Source organism: Lycorma delicatula, chromosome 1 (assembly GCF_047948215.1).
Source record: "Lycorma delicatula isolate Av1 chromosome 1, ASM4794821v1, whole genome shotgun sequence".
Taxonomy (NCBI): domain Eukaryota; kingdom Metazoa; phylum Arthropoda; class Insecta; order Hemiptera; family Fulgoridae; genus Lycorma; species Lycorma delicatula.
The window spans coordinates 378363066-378384101 of NC_134455.1; the positions used below are offsets into that span (position 1 = coordinate 378363066).

General features: G+C 29.1%; 1 protein-coding gene across 1 annotated transcript in view; it reads left to right on the forward strand.

Annotated features, from left to right (window-relative positions):
- Positions 1 to 18954, forward strand: part of LOC142317965 (ionotropic receptor 21a-like) — a 66113-nt gene extending 47159 nt beyond the window's left edge. Inside the window, 3 exon segments of the mRNA XM_075354497.1 lie at positions 4352 to 4547; positions 12774 to 12978; positions 18565 to 18954. Coding sequence (XP_075210612.1) covers positions 4352 to 4547; positions 12774 to 12978; positions 18565 to 18954 — 791 coding nt within the window.
- Positions 18955 to 21036: the final 2082 nt, after the last annotated feature.

Genomic DNA, 21036 nt, shown 5'->3' on the forward strand with positions numbered 1-21036 from the left:
ATCAGTTACCAATAAGAATTGGACAAATAAATATAACAAATTAAAAATGTTGATTAAATAAAAATATACACTACATGTGAAGGAAAAAAAAATTCTTTAAATGCTCTTGTAACAATATGCCACTGAACTTTAAGTAGGCAGTGTTGATATTTATGACTGAAAAGTTGTCAACTAGTGGCAGCATGATGTCTTGAACATAGTAGGGCATTGTAAAATTATTAAATTTACTTGTAACACAAATCAAAGGAAAAAGTGTTCTGTTATTCATTTTTTTGAGTACTGAAGGGGAGGTACACATATTAAAATGCATGAACAAATAAGAGTTCAGTTTCATTTTTGCTGTTCCTCTTGAGTTTTTGTTTTCTGTAAAAACCTCTCTACTTTACATTAACTAAAGCTGGCTGTCTTAATTATGTACCATTACTCTAGTTATCTTCATTTCTAGCTTTATTGGCCTGCATTATTTTCAACACACATACCAGTATGTTTACTAGTACACATACTACTAGTAACACATACTTCAAAGGACTCTACTCTTTTCCTGTTTGTTTTTCAGGTCTCCTTATTTAACTATCATAAAACACTATACTCCACATAATTACTGTCAAAGAATTTTAATTTCTGGAATATTATGTTTCCTACTTAAAATCTAATTCCAATATCCCCTTTCTATTGCATTTCATTAACTTTAAGCCTTGTTTACTTTCTAACTGTATTTTTGGCCTCGTCATACATTCTATTCACTACTCAAACTTCTATTCAAAGAACTATTTTATCCGAGAATCTTAATATTATTAATTTTTCTACGTATATAGTACTTCACTGTCAATTTTTCCTATACTGCTAATCCTAAATTCCTATAATGCTTTCTCTATGTACATGTTTAAAAACAGTGGAAATAGACTACTACTTCATCATCTCAGTCCTTTCTAAATCAGAGTTCACCTTTCTTCATCTTTTACTATTATTACTTCTACCTAATTATTGTAAATATTATAAATAGCTCTGCTCTCTTTATAATTAATTCTTAATTCTCTTAAAATAAATGAACATTAGAATAGAGATATAAATGTTAAAAAAAAGAAATATCCTACAAAGTTCACAGGTTACCTATAAACAAGTTTGGTTTGATGTTAATTTTTTTGTACTTGTGTAACCTTTAAAATAAAATGTACTCATGTATGACTCAAAAAGCTTATATACTGATTTTTATTAACAGTAGCAGTACATACCACAATTTTTTTTAATAGTAATCAGCAGTTATTGGTTTAATAAATTAATTACAATATTATTTCTAAAACCTCAGCAGTAATAGCTTATCATCTTTTTTTCTAACTGGCTTTGAAATAAAGGAGCTGGCTGCAATTCAACTTGTATATGAAAATTTTTAAAATTGCTCTTTACCAAACGGATTGATTTTCATGATCCCCTTTTTTTTAATATAATAAAGAATGTTCCTCTGGTGGTTCAGTTGAAAATTTAATTCAGTTGAAAATTTAATCCAGGTAAATTAAACGATTTTTTGAACTAAAAATTAAATTGTATACTTTGTTACATTTGAATATTTTTTAATCTGTTTGTCATGAACACTGCTTAGCATTGGATTTTTATGCTATAATGATAAAAAGTATAATTTTTTACTTTGGTGCAAATTTTTCTGAAGTTTTTTTTAGATATAATACAGTCTAAATACTTACTTTTATTTAGTTTTTATTCTTGGTTTCTAATTTATTAACCATGTAGTAATAATAGCTATAACAATTATAATTTTCTATTTAATAAATCTTTTCCATTCATAGTAATGAGTAATTATTATTGTAGATGAATTTCATACATAACTGTAATAATAGATATTAAATATACAAAAGAGAATTATAACATTTATCACTAATGAAGAATAATTAATAATTATGATAGTTTTAGGTTTAGGATTACATTATTATAATTATATTATATTTAATCTTTGATTCATTCTATATGAAGTTCTGACTCACCAAGGATGACAAAAATAAAATTCAAAATATCCATTCTTGGTTTAAATGTACAAAATATAAAATATTACTGCACCACAATGACATGCAGGCGCATGCATACACACAAACATATATTTTTAACATGTATCTTTAACAATGAGAAAATTCTCATCTTCCATTAGTTTAATAAAAAAAAAATTAAAAAAATACTATAATTTTTTTTTTTGTCTTCAGTCATTTGACTGGTTTGATGCAGCTCTCCAAGATTCCCTATCTAGTGCTAGTCGTTTCATTTCAGTATACCCTCTACATCCTACATCCCCAACAATTTGTTTTACATACTCCAAACGTGGCCTGCCTATACAATTTTTCCCTTCTACCTGTCCTTCCAATATTAAAGCGACTATTCCAGGATGCCTTAGTATGTGGCCTATAAGTCTGTTTCTGCTTTTACCTATATTTTTCCAAATGCTACTTTCTTCATCTATTTGCCGCAATACCTCTCCATTTGTCACTTTATCCACCCATCTGATTTTTAACATTCTCCTATAGCACCACATTTCAAAAGCTTCTAATCTTTTCTTCTCAGATACTCCGATTGTCCAAGTTTCACTTCCATATAAAGCGACACTCCAAACATACACTTTCAAAAATCTTTTCCTGACATTTAAATTAATTTTTGATGTAAACAAATTATATTTCTTACTGAAGGCTCGTTTAGCTTGTGCTATTCGGCATTTTATATCGCTCCTGCTTCGTCCATCTTTAGTAATTTTACTTCCCAAATAACAAAATTCTTCTACCTCCATAATCTTTTCTCCAACTATTTTCACAATCAGTGGTCCATCTTTGTTATTTCTACTATATTTCATTACTTTTGTTTTGTTCTTGTTTATTTTCATGCAATAGTTTTTGCGTAGGACTTCATCTATGCCGTTCATTGTTTCTTCTAAATCCTTTTTACTCTCGGCTAGAATTACTATATCATCAGCAAATCGTAGCATCTTTATCTTTTCACCTTGTACTGTTACTCCGAATCTAAATTGTTCTTTAACATCATTAACTGCTAGTTCCATGTAAAGATTAAAAAGTAACGGCGATAGGGAACATCCTTGTCGGACTCCCTTTCTTATTAGGGCTTCTTTCTTATGTTCTTCAATTGTTATTGTTGCTGTTTGGTTCCTGTACATGTTAGCAATTGTTCTTCTATCTCTGTATTTGAACCCTAATTTTTTTAAAATGCTGAACATTTTATTCCAGTCTACGTTATCGAATGTCTTTTTTAGGTCTATAAACGCCAAGTATGTCGGTTTGTTTTTCTTTAATCTTCCTTCTACTATTAATCTGAAGCCTAAAATTGCTTCCCTTGTCCCTATACTTTTCCTGAAACCAAATTGGTCTTCTCCTAACACTTCTTCCACTCTCCTCTCAATTCTTCTGTATAAAATTCTAGTTAAGATTTTTGATGCATGACTAGTTAAACTAATTGTTCTATATTCTTCACATTTATCTGCCCCTGCTTTCTTTGGTATCATAACTATAACACTTCTTTTGAAGTCTGACGGAAATTCCCCTTTTTCATAAATATTACACACCAGTTTGTATAATCTATCAATCGCTTCCTCACCTGTACTGCGCAGTAATTCTACAGGTATTCCGTCTATTCCAGGAGCCTTTCTGCCATTTAAATCTTTTAATGCTCTCTTAAATTAAGATCTCAGTATTGTTTCTCCCATTTCATCCTCCTCAACTTCCTCTTCTTCCTCTATAACACCATTTTCTAATTCATTTCCTCCGTATAACTCTTCAATATATTCCACCCATCTATCGACTTTACCTTTCGTATTATATATTGGTGTACCATCTTTGTTTAACACATTATTAGATTTTAATTTATGTACCCCAAAATTCTCCTTAACTTTCCTGTATGCTCCGTCTATTTTACCAATGTTCATTTCTAATACTATAATTATAAAACATATTCTAATCTACACTGTGATCTTGGTAAACTATGTTAGAAATTTGGGACTTTGATCAACTGCTCTATATGGCATGCTCTTGAATTATGGTTAGTGTAAATTTCCAAATGCTTAATTAGAAGTTATAACTTGAAAACAAGTAACAAGCTTTGTTGTCATGCATCAAATTACTATTGGCAATGCTAATGAAGGATGGCAATGTAGTAATATCTGTAGCATAGTCTTATACTTATTTCTAAATCATCAGATTTAGAAATTTGTTATTTAATATACAGCTAGTTTAAGATTTAGGATAACACTTGTTAATTAAAAAAGAATCACAAGGGGAATATTAAATTTACATTACTTTCTTATTTAACATTTTTATGTAATTAATCAATTTATTTTGCCATTTTATAGATGGAAGTGACTGGAAATCAGCCTTTGAAAATTCTAGTGATCCAGTAGCAAATGCACTTTTTAAGTCGGCAGATTTTGTTCCAAACATAGAAACTGGCTTATATAATGTTTCAAAGTCAATCTATCGACAACCATATTCATTTCTTGGTTCCAAAGAAGAGCTTAAGTATATTATCAAAACAAAATTCACACCTGGGTATGTAAGAAAAAAATTATAATTTTCATAATCAGTAAAATTCTTTTTAACTTCTGTGGACTGTTTTCTGACTGGTTATTCAATATAAAACAATATTAATTTTTAGTGACAAATAAACCAAATTTATTTTAATATAACATTTTTAAAATTTAAACTCATGTCACAATATAAGAGTAACTTTTATAGACATCTTGAATGATCGGTCCAACTGCTTTCTTTTACGAAAGTAACTGAAGTTACATTTTTTTAACTATACAGAATGATTCAGGAGGATAGGGCAACACTTTGACAACTCATTCTAAAGGCTAAAAATAAGAAAAAAGTTCATATAAACGTAGGTCCGAAAACTCTTCGTTAGCGAGTTATACAGAGTGAAAGATTTCACCTGAGTTTCAGTTCCTCTGGGTAAATTAAGGCTTTCTGAAATTCTGGGAAGGTAAATTAAGGCGCAAATTCAATTGTTTCTTATGGTTTTTGAGCTGGGAAATAAAAAAAAATAGGTCCAAAAAATGTAACTCTCTTAGTTTCTAAGATATCCCATGTAAAACGCCAAAAATAGGGTCAAAAAACACATTTTCTTACGTTTGACGTACAATAACGTTGTTAAATTGGCAATAAATCATACATTTTTTAAGCATATAATGATGTAAATAAAGTCAACAGAAAACAAATAAAATTTTAAACATGTCGACTTTTATTAACAACAAAACAGATTAATTTTTAACAGATTGAAAAAACTTTTTCGTTATGTACAGTAGAAAATAACTGGAGGAAGAAAGAATATTTACTGTTTTTTTATGATAATCATAAAATGCTGCTTACAAGTAGTATTTCATGTGGTTTAATAACTTTCAAAAATGCCACCGTTGTGTTCAATGGACTTTTCAAAGCATTGTACTAGATTTTGTGTTGCCAGTCTAACGGTATCTTCGCGTTCCTTGATTATAGCTGTAGTGTTGAGAATGCGAGCAATCAGTTCATCGCGAGTGTCTAGTTTTTGCTTGTAAACCTCATTTTTCGACTATCCCCACAAACCCAATGGAGTGAGGTCTGGGGATCTGGTGGCAAACATTTCATCAAGAAATTGCCTTACTTTATTAGTGAAATGTGTAGGAGCTCCATAAAATTGGTAATACATTTCAATTCGTTTTGCTAAGGGGATATTTTCCAGCAATATAATAAATTCATTATGTAAAAATTCCAGATAATTTCTCCCTGTGACACAGTCCTGATTGATTGGTCCTCTTTGATACCACACCAAACATTCACTGAAAATCGTTGCAGGAAATTTTTTTCCACTGTAGCATGTGGGTTTTCTTCAGACCACTGATGCGCATCCGAAAATAGTATAAATGGAATTAAACATTCTATCTGTAGAATGTTTTCACCTTCATCAGCATGATTTGCCTGTCGTTCAGATGAAATATGAGCGCTGGGAAGTGTACCATTCTCACGAAGAATATTAAAAATTCTAATAAATACTTTACGATTTGGTACAGGATACCTATTTTGATATTCTGTAACCGCTGCCGCAGCACTTCCATTGCAAAATCCATAGATGAAAATCATGTCGGCATATTCGGCATTAGTGAAGACACGCGGCATTTTTCAAAACAAAAATAAACAGAATTTTACTTTTTTTAACAGACTTGATTTTTATGCATTGTAAAATGAATACAAAATTACACTTATTAACAGTTTTCTGAAATTTTTACAATAAAAATTTGACGTAATATTGCAAACAATTAACTGACAACAATGAGTAGTATTTTAAAAAATTGTGATGAAAAAAATCAGCGTTGCCAATTTGTTTTCCATAGGTCTAAAATTATTGTACCTACTAGACACACCTGTTTTCTTTTTTTGTAATATTTTCTTCTAAGTTTTTGTCGGTTTTGTTCGACATGTTTAAAATTTTATTTGTTTTCTGCTGACATTATTTACATCAATCTTCTTATAATTAAATTCTCTACAATTAAGTTTAAAAAATGTATGATTTATTGCCAATTTAACAACGTTATTGTATGTCAAACAAAAGAAAATGTGTTTTTTGACCCTATTTTTGGCGTTTTACATGGGATATCTTAGAAACTAAGAGAGTTACATTTCTTGGACCTATTTTTTTCGATTTCCCAGCTCAAAAACCATAAGAAACAATTGAATTTGTGCCTTAATTGACCTTCCCAGAATTTCAGAAAGCCTTAATTTACCCGGAGGAACTGAAACTCGAGCGAAATCTTTCACTCTGTATAATTCGCTAACAAAGCGTTTTTGGACCTATGTTTATATGAACTTTTTTCTTATTTTTAGCCTCTAGAATGAGTTGTCAAAGTATTGGCTTATTCTTCTGGACCACTCTGTATGTATATATATATATATATATATATATATATATATACACACATACAGAATGAAGATGAGATGAATGTGATTTTAATTTTGGCGGTTCACTTTAGTATATTAATATGTGTTTTTATACCTCGTAATGTCTAAGAAAGTTAAGATATAATCTTTTTCATTTGTATGTTGAATATCAAGGATGTTAATGTGGGTGGTTAATCCATACTCATTTAACGTACTTATATCGCCTTAAGATTACATAGAATTAAACATCATACAATAATTAACACACACAAATGGATATAACCATGCATTCAATATCTCCCTCCACACAAAATAAATAAAAATAAAACACATACATAAAAAATTCAGACACAATAACTCAAAAAGTTAAAAAAGATAGGTGCGATGAAACTTTTAAAACAAAAAACAAATCATCATTCATTAAACATTATCATTATAAAAAATAAAGCCCATGTTTATTAAGTGCTTTGATCTCACAAAGGATGTATATTGGACATTAGAATTTATTCAAACAGAATACACAAAATATAGCGCACATTATGTTCAAAAATCAATCTAATATAAAACACAAAATCTTAATTGAAATAATTTTAATATATGTTATCATAATATATTGAAACTACTTAGTTCAATTTCAAAGAATATATATACTTAAAAAACAGAAAATTGGCCAGCAATTCAGTCAGTGTATCACTCATGTTTCTTTGCACAAGGGATGCTTTAATTCAATATGATATATAAATAAACAATTCTTATTCTGATAGTTACTAAAAATCATGGCGTTCGTTAGAACTTCATCGGTAAGAGGCGATGAAGTCAATTAACTATGTTTACAGTTCTAAACATGAACTAAACTAACAGTGAAATGAACGAGAAAAAATAAAATAAGCGTAAAAACATTATATTTCAGTTCAGTTAAATTTGTAATGAAGAATACTTTCAAAAAATACCTAGAATTTTGTTAGACAACTTTTTTTTCAATTTGATGAACCGCAGGACTCGAATATGTCATTTTATTTATTTTTTTAATGTATCTTTATGAATCGCACCGCTAGATAGCAGTACTTGATAGTACTAGGTAGCATACAAAAACTTGATGTACTTGAAATAATTAAATTTAAAAAAAGATATACAACAGATTGTTTTAATAGTAAATGTCTTTATGTAAAATGAAAGTACTGAAAATGAAACAATTGTTTTAATTCCCATTACTTTTAAAAAAAAATTCAATTAAAAAAAATAAAAAATAGAAATATTAGTTTACAAGAGACTTAAGAGTTTACTAGTTTTATTAAAAAATGAAAAATATGATATGAAGTGAATGATATCACTATCAACAAAAAAAATTGGCCATGAAATTCAATTTGTTTGTTCTAGAAAGACAATAAATTTTAATAATAAATCCATAAGATAACAATCAGCAATTCATAAAAAAAATAAAAGAATTATCTAACAAAATGCAGTGATATCCAAAAAAATTACAATGAAATTGTAAACCGCATGGTAAGAGTCTCACAGGTATAATTTCCTCCACTCAAAAAACGAAAATCTCTGTAATAATAATAAAACTGTTTTTAACAAAACGATACTGATATCAGAAAAGGAAGACACTAAATTTCTATTATCAAAATCTGTTATTAATTTAGAATTTTCTTTAAAACAAAATACGTGTAAAATATATGTAATATACAATTGATAATAAACAATGTTCAAGCGTTCCATATAATAAGCAAAAAAAATATAAATTTGTTACAAAAGTCTTACCGGCCCATTTTCATTTATATGTAATATATATCACATTTACAGAAACAATATAATTCTTATGATTATTCGTTGTGTAATAAATGAAACTGGGCCGGTAAGAGTTTTGTAACAATTTTTTGTATTTTTATTTATTATATAGAACGCTTAGACATTGTTTATTATCAATTGTGTATTACATATATTTAACATGAATTTTTTTTTTAAGAAAATTCTAAATTAATAAAAAAATTTGATAATATAAATGTAGTGTCTTACCTTTTTTGATACCAGTACCGTTTCGTTAAAAACAATTTTATATTACAGAAATTTTCTTTTTTTGAGCCGAAGAAATGATTTCTGCGAGAATCTTACCGTATGGTTTACAATTTCATTGTAATTTTTTTTGATTATACAGATCATATCAACATAAGATAAATTATAAATATAAAAACAAATTATGTGATAAAAATCTGATGTTGCCATCACATGACTTCCTTGTACGCTTATTAAATTACATATACACATTTTTTGCTCCACTTCATTCAAACTTATTCAGCTGAAAGTGAGATACGATCCTCCAATTCTTTAATAAAGTGGACAGTTACACAATTGCTGAAATATTAGCTTTTATTAACACCAAATATTTATATAATTATTAATTCAACAATCATACATGAAATATTAGAATAGAATAAAAGTATCTTTATTACTCGTATTACTAGATCAGTATTATTCGTATCTTTGTGAGTTGCTGATTAACAAATGTTTTAGATTTCTGATATGTTGTATAAACAAAAGTTAATAATAATTAAACTATTCTGTTTAGTGAACTCCTGCATACTGGTTACAAATGTTAATTTTGACCTAACGGTATAAAATATTCAGTTTTTATTATTGGATTATTTGGTAAATAATCAAAAATGAAAAAGAAACAATCATACAGGAAAAAGAAAAATAACATGAAGAAATACATCTCAAAAAACGACAAGAAGATGAATAAGAAAGGAAAGAAAATGTTAAGAACAAGGGAAGAATAAAATTTAAGAGAAGATGATAAATATAAAGAGGAAAAAATGTTAAAACCAAAGAAAGAATAAAAAGATTAAGAGAAGATGATAAATATAAAGAAGAAAACATTAAGACCAAGGAAAGAAAAAAAAGAATATAAAGGGAGAGAAAATTTGAAAACTAGAGAACGTGCAACCAATTTAAAACGGAATAATTATATCAAACCAAAGAGCGATTAAATGATTGGCAACAAGAAACAAATAAACCAAATTATGATTAACTCTGACTTACGGAGAATATTGTCCGACATGTCACAGGAGTAATGAACTAAAAGATAAGAATTTTTTGTAATTTATTAAAGATCGGGCATGTATGCCTCAGTGTATATAGTTCTTGTGACAGTCTATTTTTCAATCACTCAACAGAAATTCCAGAATAATTAAATAAAATGAAATAGAAATTAAACTAGAAAATTAAAAAATAATTCAATTCTAAATTGTAATTTTCAATTAATATTAAATAAGCAGATGTTTCACCAAATCTATTACATATACACATATATATGCCTATTAAATTACATGTACACATTTTTAAAAGTATATGAAATGTTTTTTCACTAATAATTTTTTTTCATTTTTTTATAATTATTTATTGTAAAACTTTTTTTACAATTGCGTGTTAATTATTAAATTAATATATTTAAATTTTAAAAAAAAGTTAAAAAAAACAAAAGGAGATGAAGACTGATTCGAACCGATGTGCCTTCCCTTTAAGATCAAAATATTTCATTAATTAAAATTTTAAGTTTCATTGCAATCAAAATGGGAGGTGCAGAATTACATGTTGCAACAGTTCTAAATCCAAAATTTCAACATCCAACAGCTAATCGTTTTTGAGTTATGCAACATAGATACGTACGTACAAATGTCATGCCAAAACTAGTCAAAATCGATTAAGGGATGGTCAAAATGGATATTTCCGTTGAAATATGAAAACCGAAATGTTTCGCGATCACAATACTTACTTTATTTTGTTCAAGGAACTAAATGTGAAACATATTTACATTAATTATAAAAAATTACCACAATATAGTTCACGGTTTAGAAACGGCTATAGAAAATTATTTTGAGCACATAGAATTGGGTCCAATTAAACACTTTTTTTTTAATTAGTAATATTTAAAAATTCGTCAACAGAATAATAAGAAAGTCTTATAAGTGTATTTTAAATAAATTGTTAGTAAAATTTTTGAAATTGTTCAACAGTTTATTAGAAATAGCAATGGATGCACTGATTCTTTCTCATAAACCAAAGTATTCTGTGTTGTTTGAAAACAGTCATTTATCTGGTTTGGTAAAGTAAAGCATTTGTAAGAAGGATATTATTATTTTTTTTTTAAGAATAAGTGACCTTTCTTTTTAGCAAAGATTGCACTTTCTTAAATATAAACACAAGGACAAATTAGCATAACTAATTTTGTGGGTACCAAATAATGATCTAATAGCCCATTTTTGATTCTTGAAAACTATGACCGTTTGAGAGAGCAACATATGACATTATACTTTGTGCAGAAATATTGGCATAATAAATATTTAACATAACCCACCGGGTAGGTCTAGTGGTGAATGCGTCTTCCCAAATCAGCTGATTTGGAAGTCGAGAGTTCCAGTGTTGAAGTCTTAGTAAAGCCAATTATTTTTACATGGACTTGAATACTAGATCGTGGATACCGGTGTTCTTTGGTGGTTGGGTTTCAATTAACCACACATCTCAGGTATGGTCGAACTGAGAATGTACAAGACTACACTTCATTCACACTCATACATATCGTCCTCTGAAGTATTATCTAAACGGTAGTTACCGTTGGCTAAACAGGAAAAAGAAAGAATAAATATTTAACATAAATGAGATTCAAGGGCTATTCAAAAATTGATTTCCAATCTGTTACTTAAAATAAATTGGTTACCACAGTAACAAAGCAAAGCACATGAACAGGAGTAAGCATCAGTCTGTAATTTTGTTGCAGCTGTTCTCCCAATTCGAAGGTGATAAAGTAACAGTTAGTGAAATACAGAATCGTTATCATTTCTACCAATTACCAGGTGCATAGTGTGCCTGAGTTTTTGAAGTGAAAGGGCACAGTATCACCAAGATTCACTGATAATTGTATGATTTGCTAATAAAATTATAAAAGTCCAATGAGAATTTGGTAGCAGAAATTTGGAGAAGGGTGTACATTTACACAGTGCCCCTCATTGAATGTCATAACCAAAATCTTAGTATTTTTATTGTCAGGGATCACAAATTTTTGAGAATATAAGGTTTGTTTAAACTGATTTTTGATTAGCTGTTGGAAATAAACCAGTTGCCATAGCAACACAATTCATGCAAAGTGGTAATCACTCTTATTTTACAAAAACATCAGTTAACAATACATCAATTAACAATAAGCCCTTAATATCAATTCCACTCCGTGGTGGTATAGCGTACTCAAAGGATTATGTAACCTATCATAGTCACTTTCTATGAGGATCAATGTATAGAGTTTTTGCTGTTAAATGCAATTAGTGTTCCAAAATCAATCAACAATTGTGTTCAGTTTATGATAATAATGTTAATGTTACAGCACTGCTATGAGAGACTGTAGCAAGAAATTCAGAAGATGACATGCATGGCTCCATTCTACAGGTTCCATAAAGGCTTTAATTGAGGAGTTTAAGTGGAAAAATCTTTTACTTTGCCTCCACAACCAAGACTTGTAACCAAGTAGTAACTATCTCTTCATCAAGTTGTTACTGGCTTCTACTCAGTAATTTGAAACCAATGAGGAGATTATGGATACAGTAAATAATTGATTATGTACCCTAGAACCAGAGTTCTTTAAGGTTACCACCACATAAGTTCGAACAGGTTATGGTTATGGTGTTAAGGTAGATAAGTTAGAACAGTCCCCATGTGTGATTGTGCTGCAGACCATGATAAAAGAAATGGTTCAAATGAAATCCAAAGATCTATTCATTCTTTTTCTCAGGTATACTGTTTTAATGCTTACATATTTTCATATTTTACATAATTCTTTCTTGAAAGTAAATGTTTTATATTTCAAATCAGTTCAAGGCATAGAAAATCCAGATTTCATTTATGCAGAGAATGCTTTGTACCAATTATGTTATCAATCGCTTTTCCAAAAGATTCTATTTATGTGAATGAGATAAATATGGTGATGCTGAGAATTATTGAAACAGGATTTTATAAAAAGTTATCAAAAGATGTTGAATGGGATCAGTATAGAGCAAGTACTGGAAAATTCTTAGAAGTAAGTTTAATTATTTATACCTATTCACTTCTACTTAACCAAGAAACACAGTATAGACTGTGTATCACATTCTCTCCTACAACCTTCCTGCTTAGGTTATTTAGAGCTCTATTAAATTAAGATATTTCTAAAGAATTTTTAAAATTTTTATTTTTTCCAAGACAGAAGAAATTTACCATTATATTTTTTTGGTGAAAAGATATCTGATTTTATTTTTTATTAAAATCAAAAGTATTTGTTTCTTTTAGCACGATTGTTAGGGTTCACAAAGGTTTAAAAGTTGCCTTTCATATTAGTAATTTGATAGTGTGAGACCTAGCCAAATGTGTATAAACACAGCTGGTTCCTCAATACAATCTCTACAATGTTGGATTCCAACAATTAACAATTTATCAGAGATGTACAATGTATAACATATATTTAATACACGAACAAAAGAAGTGGCTACAAACAGATCTCATTCAATAAAGACAAATCATTCAATAATGATTCTGAAGAATCAAAATGGGTTTATAAGACTAAAAAATATTTTTAATAATCCCTACTAGATGAAAATGTAAGGCTAATAGTTGATTTACTGAAATCAACTATTAAATTTAAAGATGCGTTATCAGATGTATAATCAGAAATGAAATTAAAATTTCTCTACTAACTCTGAAAATATCAATCTCTCTACGTGAATTTGATAACTACTTTCTTAATTGTATAGCTAAGTTGAAATATTTTCATCTGTAAAATGTCAGAAAAATTTGTTTGTATAAGAAATTTTTGAGTAAATGTCGAACTGGACTAAAACTTTCCAGTAAAAGTTACAGTAATTGATGTTAAAGAAATAGTTTGAAGTCGTCTTGCAACCATATTTATTACAGTATGAGTAACACAATGTTGCACAAGTTTTGATGATCATGTAATTTTCCGATGTAGTATTAGTTTTTTTGCTTATCACGCACAGTTTTTTGTAAATCAAATAAGTATTTTATTTCCTAAGCTTAATTTGCGTAAATTTCTGTGGGAAGGGAAATATTTTTTTTTCTAAGACGGAGCAATTAACAGTACTTGTTACACACAGCTGGCGACAAACTGTAGTTATTGTTTCTATAGTGCTTTGAGATTATGTTTATGCTGTGATCTTTAGATTGTGCAGTTTGAGTAAAAATGAATCCACAAAAGTTTTTAAATAACCCAAATGTTTTCTGTTATGTTTTTGGTAGTTATAAATTGCAAGCAGAGATAAGATATTACTAGTTTTGTGAAAAATGTGTATTATGCATTCTTTGGCGTAAGGCATTGATATCAAGACAAAAGCTGGGCGCCGCATAAAGTATGCCATATGTGTGTAGAGGGATTGAGACTGGAAAAATGGTAAGAAAAAAATCATTGCCTTTTTCAATGACTTGGAGGGAGCCAAAAAATCATAAAAATTTAATATTCCTTTTGCCATAAGACCGGTTGGTTGCACATAATGAATCTCTCTCTATTCTAATTTCACCTACAATTCTCGAAGACGTGTCAGAGGTTACTAAGTGCAGCCCAGAAAATGAAACTGATGATGATGAAGCATACAAGACTTAAGAAGACAATGCATATAAATTCATCATGGATTCAATTAACGAGTTAACTCATTACTTGAAACTGACAAAAGTTGCAGTGTATCGCTAGAATCAAGATTGAAAGCAAAAAATCTGTTGTAATATTGATTTCTTAATGAATTTTTATCATTCATGACCAAAGTCAGTAGAGACAATTTACAGACCCATCAAAATGGAGGCCAAAGGGTGTACTTTTACACAATAGCAATTGTATTGGTTCAATCCACTGTTGCTCATTTGGTGCATTTTAAGGAGTTTTATGAAAATCTTAAAGCTATCCTAAAAAAAGATAAACTATGAAAACATTCTTCGACAATCTGTGGCGATTTGAAAGCCATTGATATATTGTTTGCTCAACAGTCTGGCTGTATGTATGAAATGCCATGTCCATTTGTGAATGAGACAGTGGGCCAAATACAAGCATTGGACTGGCTCAACAGAGACTGGTAACAGACTGGCTCAAAAGAGAAAAATTCCAACCTAGTTCAAAGAACATAATTAATAAACCAACCTCCTCTTCATATCACGCTTGGCCTAATCTAATAACTTACTAAAGCACTTCCAAAAGATGGTTGCTGTTTCCAGTTCTTAGTAACAAAGTTTCCAAAAATATCTTATGAAAAACCTAAAGAAGGGATCTTCATGAGGCTGTAGATCAGGAATTTAATGAAAGATAAGCATTTGTACCTATAATGAATCCAGTAAAAACAGTGTTTGGATTAAATTTAAATAAGTTATGGCCAATTTTTTGGATAAGAAAGATCCGTAATAAAAGCCATAGTTAAACCAATGTTGCAGAATTTCATGAAATTGGGCTGTAACATGGGTGAAGCTTCATTTTTTAAATTTGCACATCAATTTTTTCCTGAGAACGTAGGAGATGTCAATGAAGAGCAAGGAGAACATCTCTATCCATTTTCATGTCTCTATAAGACATGAAAAAGAGGAACCAAGGGAGGTGGAATATTAACACAATGTGAACTACTGTTTAATGTAAAAGAGAGACAGCATTGCTGAGGGGCACAAATAAAGGAAAAGAAGTTTTAAGCCATGTGTGAAAAAAGTTAAGTCGGCGTGAGATAGAGGAAATTTGAAAAAATAAAATATATAAGGAAATTTGATAAAATAAATCTGATCAATTATATGTATTCGTTATATTTTCATGTTTTAAATATTTCTTTTAATAATTGCCATTGTAGGGATTTTTTTTTAGGTAATATATAAAGTTAGTTGTACAAAAAACTCAAACCATTTTTTTTCTTCAATTTCTGTTTTTACATACAGAAAAGAGGATCTCTTAAAAATAGTATGACTTGCAAAGTTACTTAGTGAAAGTCATACTTTTATTGGTACATATTAAGATTCAATTCATCAAATTTACAATGTGCAACTGTGGAAATTACAATGTGGCTTGTGCTTGTACTTGTTTATACAGAATAACAATAATACTAAATTTCATCACTAAATGTATCTCTGTTAATCGCATCTACACCGTAATAAGATTTACTATTTCACATATTGAGTACTGTATTACTAAATATAATAGTAAATATGCTATTTTTCAGAAATTTCTTTTCTAAGTGTATAGTTAATTTTATAAATTTATTAGGTAACTAAGGCCACTACCACAACACAAAGTTTCTCAATGAAATCCATACTCATTCTTTTAAAATAACTTGAAATTTATGCAAGTATTATGCTAAAACAAACAGTATAAGTTTGTGAGATGTGTTAAAGTAAAAATAAATTCATTTCTGCAATCATTAGTAAAAATACTTTTAAAAATACCTATTTGTATCAGATAATCATTTAAAAAGTTGTTTCTTGTGACAGTGTGTATTTTTCCGAAAAATATTATTGTTATACTGCTGTCCCAATAACTAATTTCAATTAATATTTCCCATTCATGTTAAAATATACTTAAGACAACTTCAGTGTTTAAAAAAGAAAATAGATGTGCAGTTTAAAGTTGCCATCTAATTGAGTTCATTTTATCCAAGGCTTTTGAAGCCATCATAAAAAATCAGGCATACTCTTACTTTTAAAATCAGTGGTCGAGTATGTACTAAAATATATTGATTCTGAAAAGGTAAATGAACATATAATATTAAGGCCACACAAACATTAATATATCAAATTGCTGATAAAGTTGAAAACCCTGAATTTGTTGCTGCTGTAACTCTCTGGGATCTGAATAAGGTATTTGATTCAATCCCACAATGGATTATACTAAATAAAAATCTAAATTATACTAAATTGAAATCTTACAATATTATTGGTAATAACTCAGATTGCTGGAGTCATACTTTATCTGATTGCAAACAGACATTTTCAATGGGAGAAATTTGGGATTTAAAGATATAAAATGTTCTATTCTCAGAGATCAATTATTGGACTTTTTTATTCACTAACATAGAATTTTATCAAGATCTGCCTGCTTTCTAACAGAAGCTAGTATCTTGTGTTTCAGTAATGACTTATTCCTAAATAAAAGCACAACATAGCATTAAATTTTAATCATCAAGCAGTACAAAAAGTTTCATCTATAAATATTTTTGGGATTAATCTAGATAGGCATAGCTATACAGAATAGGAAGCTATCCAATGTTCTTTACATGTTATAGAACCTTAAAATATGTGTGAATATGAATCAGTAAGAGTTATGGCTTTCTTTCATTCTAATTTCGAATATGGATTAAAGCTTTGGAGGTGGGCTTCACTAAGGAATTTAAGTGATAATGTTGAATGTATTTCTTAATTCAAATGAAAGCTACAAAAATTATCAGTGGTGCCTTTACTCACAGAATTTTACTTGTCTTCCTCTTAAGCCCTATTCTAGATTGGTTATAAATAATAAAAATTATCATATAACAGGGATCAGATGTTTTAATAAACTACCAAAACGATTAAAAATTAAAATTTACTCTCTTTTAAAATAACTAAACATGCATGAATAATATCTAAAGTCTTGTATGATGTAAGAGTTTCTTATCTGATTTCTATGTTTTTTACTGTTTGTATGTTAAACATATAATAAAAGAATGAAGCTAAGAAAGGTAAACAGTACTCAACATAGAAATCATACTGTTCTTAGCAGAAAAAAAAATTATCTTAATAACAATGGTTTTCTTATCTGCTCCTCTGATGATCTCCATTCTATTCAATTTCCGTGAACCCAATTAAAATCATTTACATTATTTATTTAGCTTTAATATTATTTCACTTCACTGTATTATGTTTTTCTGTGTTTAGGATATTAGGTATTTGTAATAAGTATGATTTTTTAATTCACAAATAGTTTTGCTATATATAGCTAAAGAAAAATAATAAAATTATGCAAAAGTAAATGTAAACATTCAGTTGTTTATTCAAAATAAAGTAAATTTTTTTTAGAAATTCTTTTAAAACTTCACAGATGACGATTACCCCTGATATAAATGTACATTTTTCATTGTGATTTTCAGCAGTATATATTGTTGCCATCCAGATGTTTCAATATTCTCGATTGTAATTCTGTTTAATTTGAAATTAATCAAGTACAGTTTTCAAACATTTTTATTTTTAAAGTTTGGTTTCATTTTGAACAGGTGGATATGCATTACTACTATCTGTAATCTCTATATCAAATTTATCAAGATTCCCTTTTGGAGTCAAATAAAAATCTGCCAAAAAACAAGAATGAAAAAATACACAAGACGACAAATTGGTCTTATTCAACTATGATTAAACATGATAAAATTCTGTAAAAAAATTCATAAATGAGAAGTAAAACTTTGTTCCTACATAAACTTAAATGATTAATTTTTACACAATTAGTAATAAAATGTTAAAATTGTGCTACTAGGAAAACATATGAAAAGAAGTGTTTTATATGTCATAAGTCTCAGTTTTCTTAGTATAAATTAAAACATTTAATATTAAAACAATGATATTTAATCACTGGAAATTCTAAACTGAAAACAGTTGTATTTGACAACTTATGGTTATTATTTTTCAGGTCTCGTCTAGTACTCTTAAACTTGGCGCTCCAGAAGATAGACAACTGACACTGGATGATACTCAAGGAATGTTTCTTTTATTAGGAATAGGATTTTCATTAGCGGTTTTTGCTTTTTTGATAGAATGTTATATTAAAATTCATAAAAATATTTTGAACTGTACAAAAACATTAAATAATAGAAATATTAGTAACAATCCTTCAATAACAATCATTTCTTATGATGGATTAATGTCATATTTTGGAAGTAAAGTCAGAAATATAAATTCATTGTTTTATCATAATTCTGTCGATACAATGTGTGAAAAAAAATTAACTAGTATTTCACTTTTAGAATTATCAGAACCTAAATCTACTGATGATAATTGCATTCGACGTTATTCATATTGAAAAAATATATTTGAATAATAAATGTAGTTTAAAGAATACATAAGCTTTATTTTAATATATCTGTGAAAAAATATATAGTTATAAATAATATTTATTATTACAGTCCCTACTCAGTAGGATTTTATTTCCGATCTCCTCAACAGTAACATTTGTCAGTTGAATCTTGGGTTGGGAGTAATATTTATTATAAAATTGATATTTTATTATTGTAGGTTTTTGTTTTGACTCATGCAAAACTCTCAACGTTGTCACAACCTGAAATAATTAAAATAACTGTCGATTTCCATTCACTTAGACGAACAAAGCAAAGTAACACGCTACTACATGATTTATTGATTCCCAAGAAATACTTAGTACTTTGTGTGCAGGCTAAAGAATGGAAAAAATGGATTTTGTATTTTAAACTAATAAACCATCTATTATGAGACTAAATTGAATGCGAGGACAATATTCTTTTACTGGTGGCGAAATATCCTTTATGGCAGGTTAGCAGCCGATCTCTGTTTTAACTTGTGCATGATAAGAAAGTTAGGTCGCCAAATGAAATTAAATGTTTTTCAATAAAATAATTACTTTTGTCACTGAACTCATCATATTCAATTTATTTAGGTTTAAAGCTATGTTATACGTTTTACAATAATAGGTCTTTCAAGATTGTTATTTAATATTTACAATATCTGCGTTAATTCTTGCTGGTTAAAGTGTCATTTGTTTCTGCGATGTTGCCAGAAGTTGTAGCAACAGAGTGGGTCAACAACCTCAAAAGAGAAGCAGAACTTTGATATGTACGTTTCATTGCTTCATTACAGATATATTTAAAAAGAAGTTACAATCAGTAATAAACAATTTACTAATGACAAGTCAACAGTTCAATCATATACATCAGCATCAACAAATATTAACTGACACTATCAACAAATATTAACTGACACTATTGACAGACTTGCATGAACTTGAGCAAACTAGTGGTGCAGAGCCTCTATGAGCTGGTAGGTGTGGAAGCTAAAGCTGGCAGTGACGCATTCGCAAAGTGGTCAGACAATGCCAAGTGCGTAAACTTACAGACGCTCTACGAATCCCCCTTAGTCAACCACTGTCCTGTCAGTATGTTCTTTGTGTTTTCAAAATAATTCTCTTACATGCAGTTGCAAAAATAATAAGCAATAACCTTAATTAAATATTCGGTTGATGTGTAATTTGTTACATAATTTTTAGCGCCTTTACTGCATAGATAGGTTAATTTCATTTGTGGCTTACTTTCTCCAGTTAGCAATATGCTAACACAAGTCAGTTTTACCTTGGCTACAGGTCATGCCTTTTGTTTTTCTGATCTTTATCTTTAAATTACTTTTTTTACACAAACTTTTTCATTATATGAAGTTGTTTGCAAATTTCTTGTTCATTTTCATTAAAGAATGCTAAGTCATTTGCAAAATGCAACATTTCTTCTTGTTGCACTGTCACCGATTACTTTACCAACAATCAAGATAAAATAATTTGATTGTCATTGTTAAGCAGTTGTTACTGCTTGCTTACTTTGTCTTGTTGAATATTATATTGGGATCTACATCTGCAGGCTTGTTGTATTATTTAGGCACCCTTTGAATAGTGCTATATCCTTAATTTGTTTAGTTTTCTTTGTGGATTTGTGGCTTTATCCGATTGGATTTAGGGTTTATTTTGTTAAGTAGCCGCCCAGTTTTCCCTTTGTTTCATTGTTTTTGTATGGCTGTTTTTTCCTTTCTTTTCTTTTTGCCGGGCTTATTCATTTTTTTTTTTTTTTTAAGTTGCCTATTTGGTTTATGATTCTTAGTTGTTTTATTGATTTTAAATTTATCGTGATGGACTCTGTTCAAAAGGATTCAATCGGACCAGATAGCTATTGTTCCTTTTCGGTTGGCTCTGAGTCCGATGATCATCCCCCTGGTTGCCGGGGGCGGTCTATTGGGATTGCCTTATAATGCTTGATGACTTCGAACGGCGATGCAGCGATCTCAAATGGTTGTGCCTGCTCCCAGTTGGGAGGGCCAATTCGGGCGAAGGTCCCCTTTCCAGTTTTGCGTTAGCATGGTGGTGCGTCCG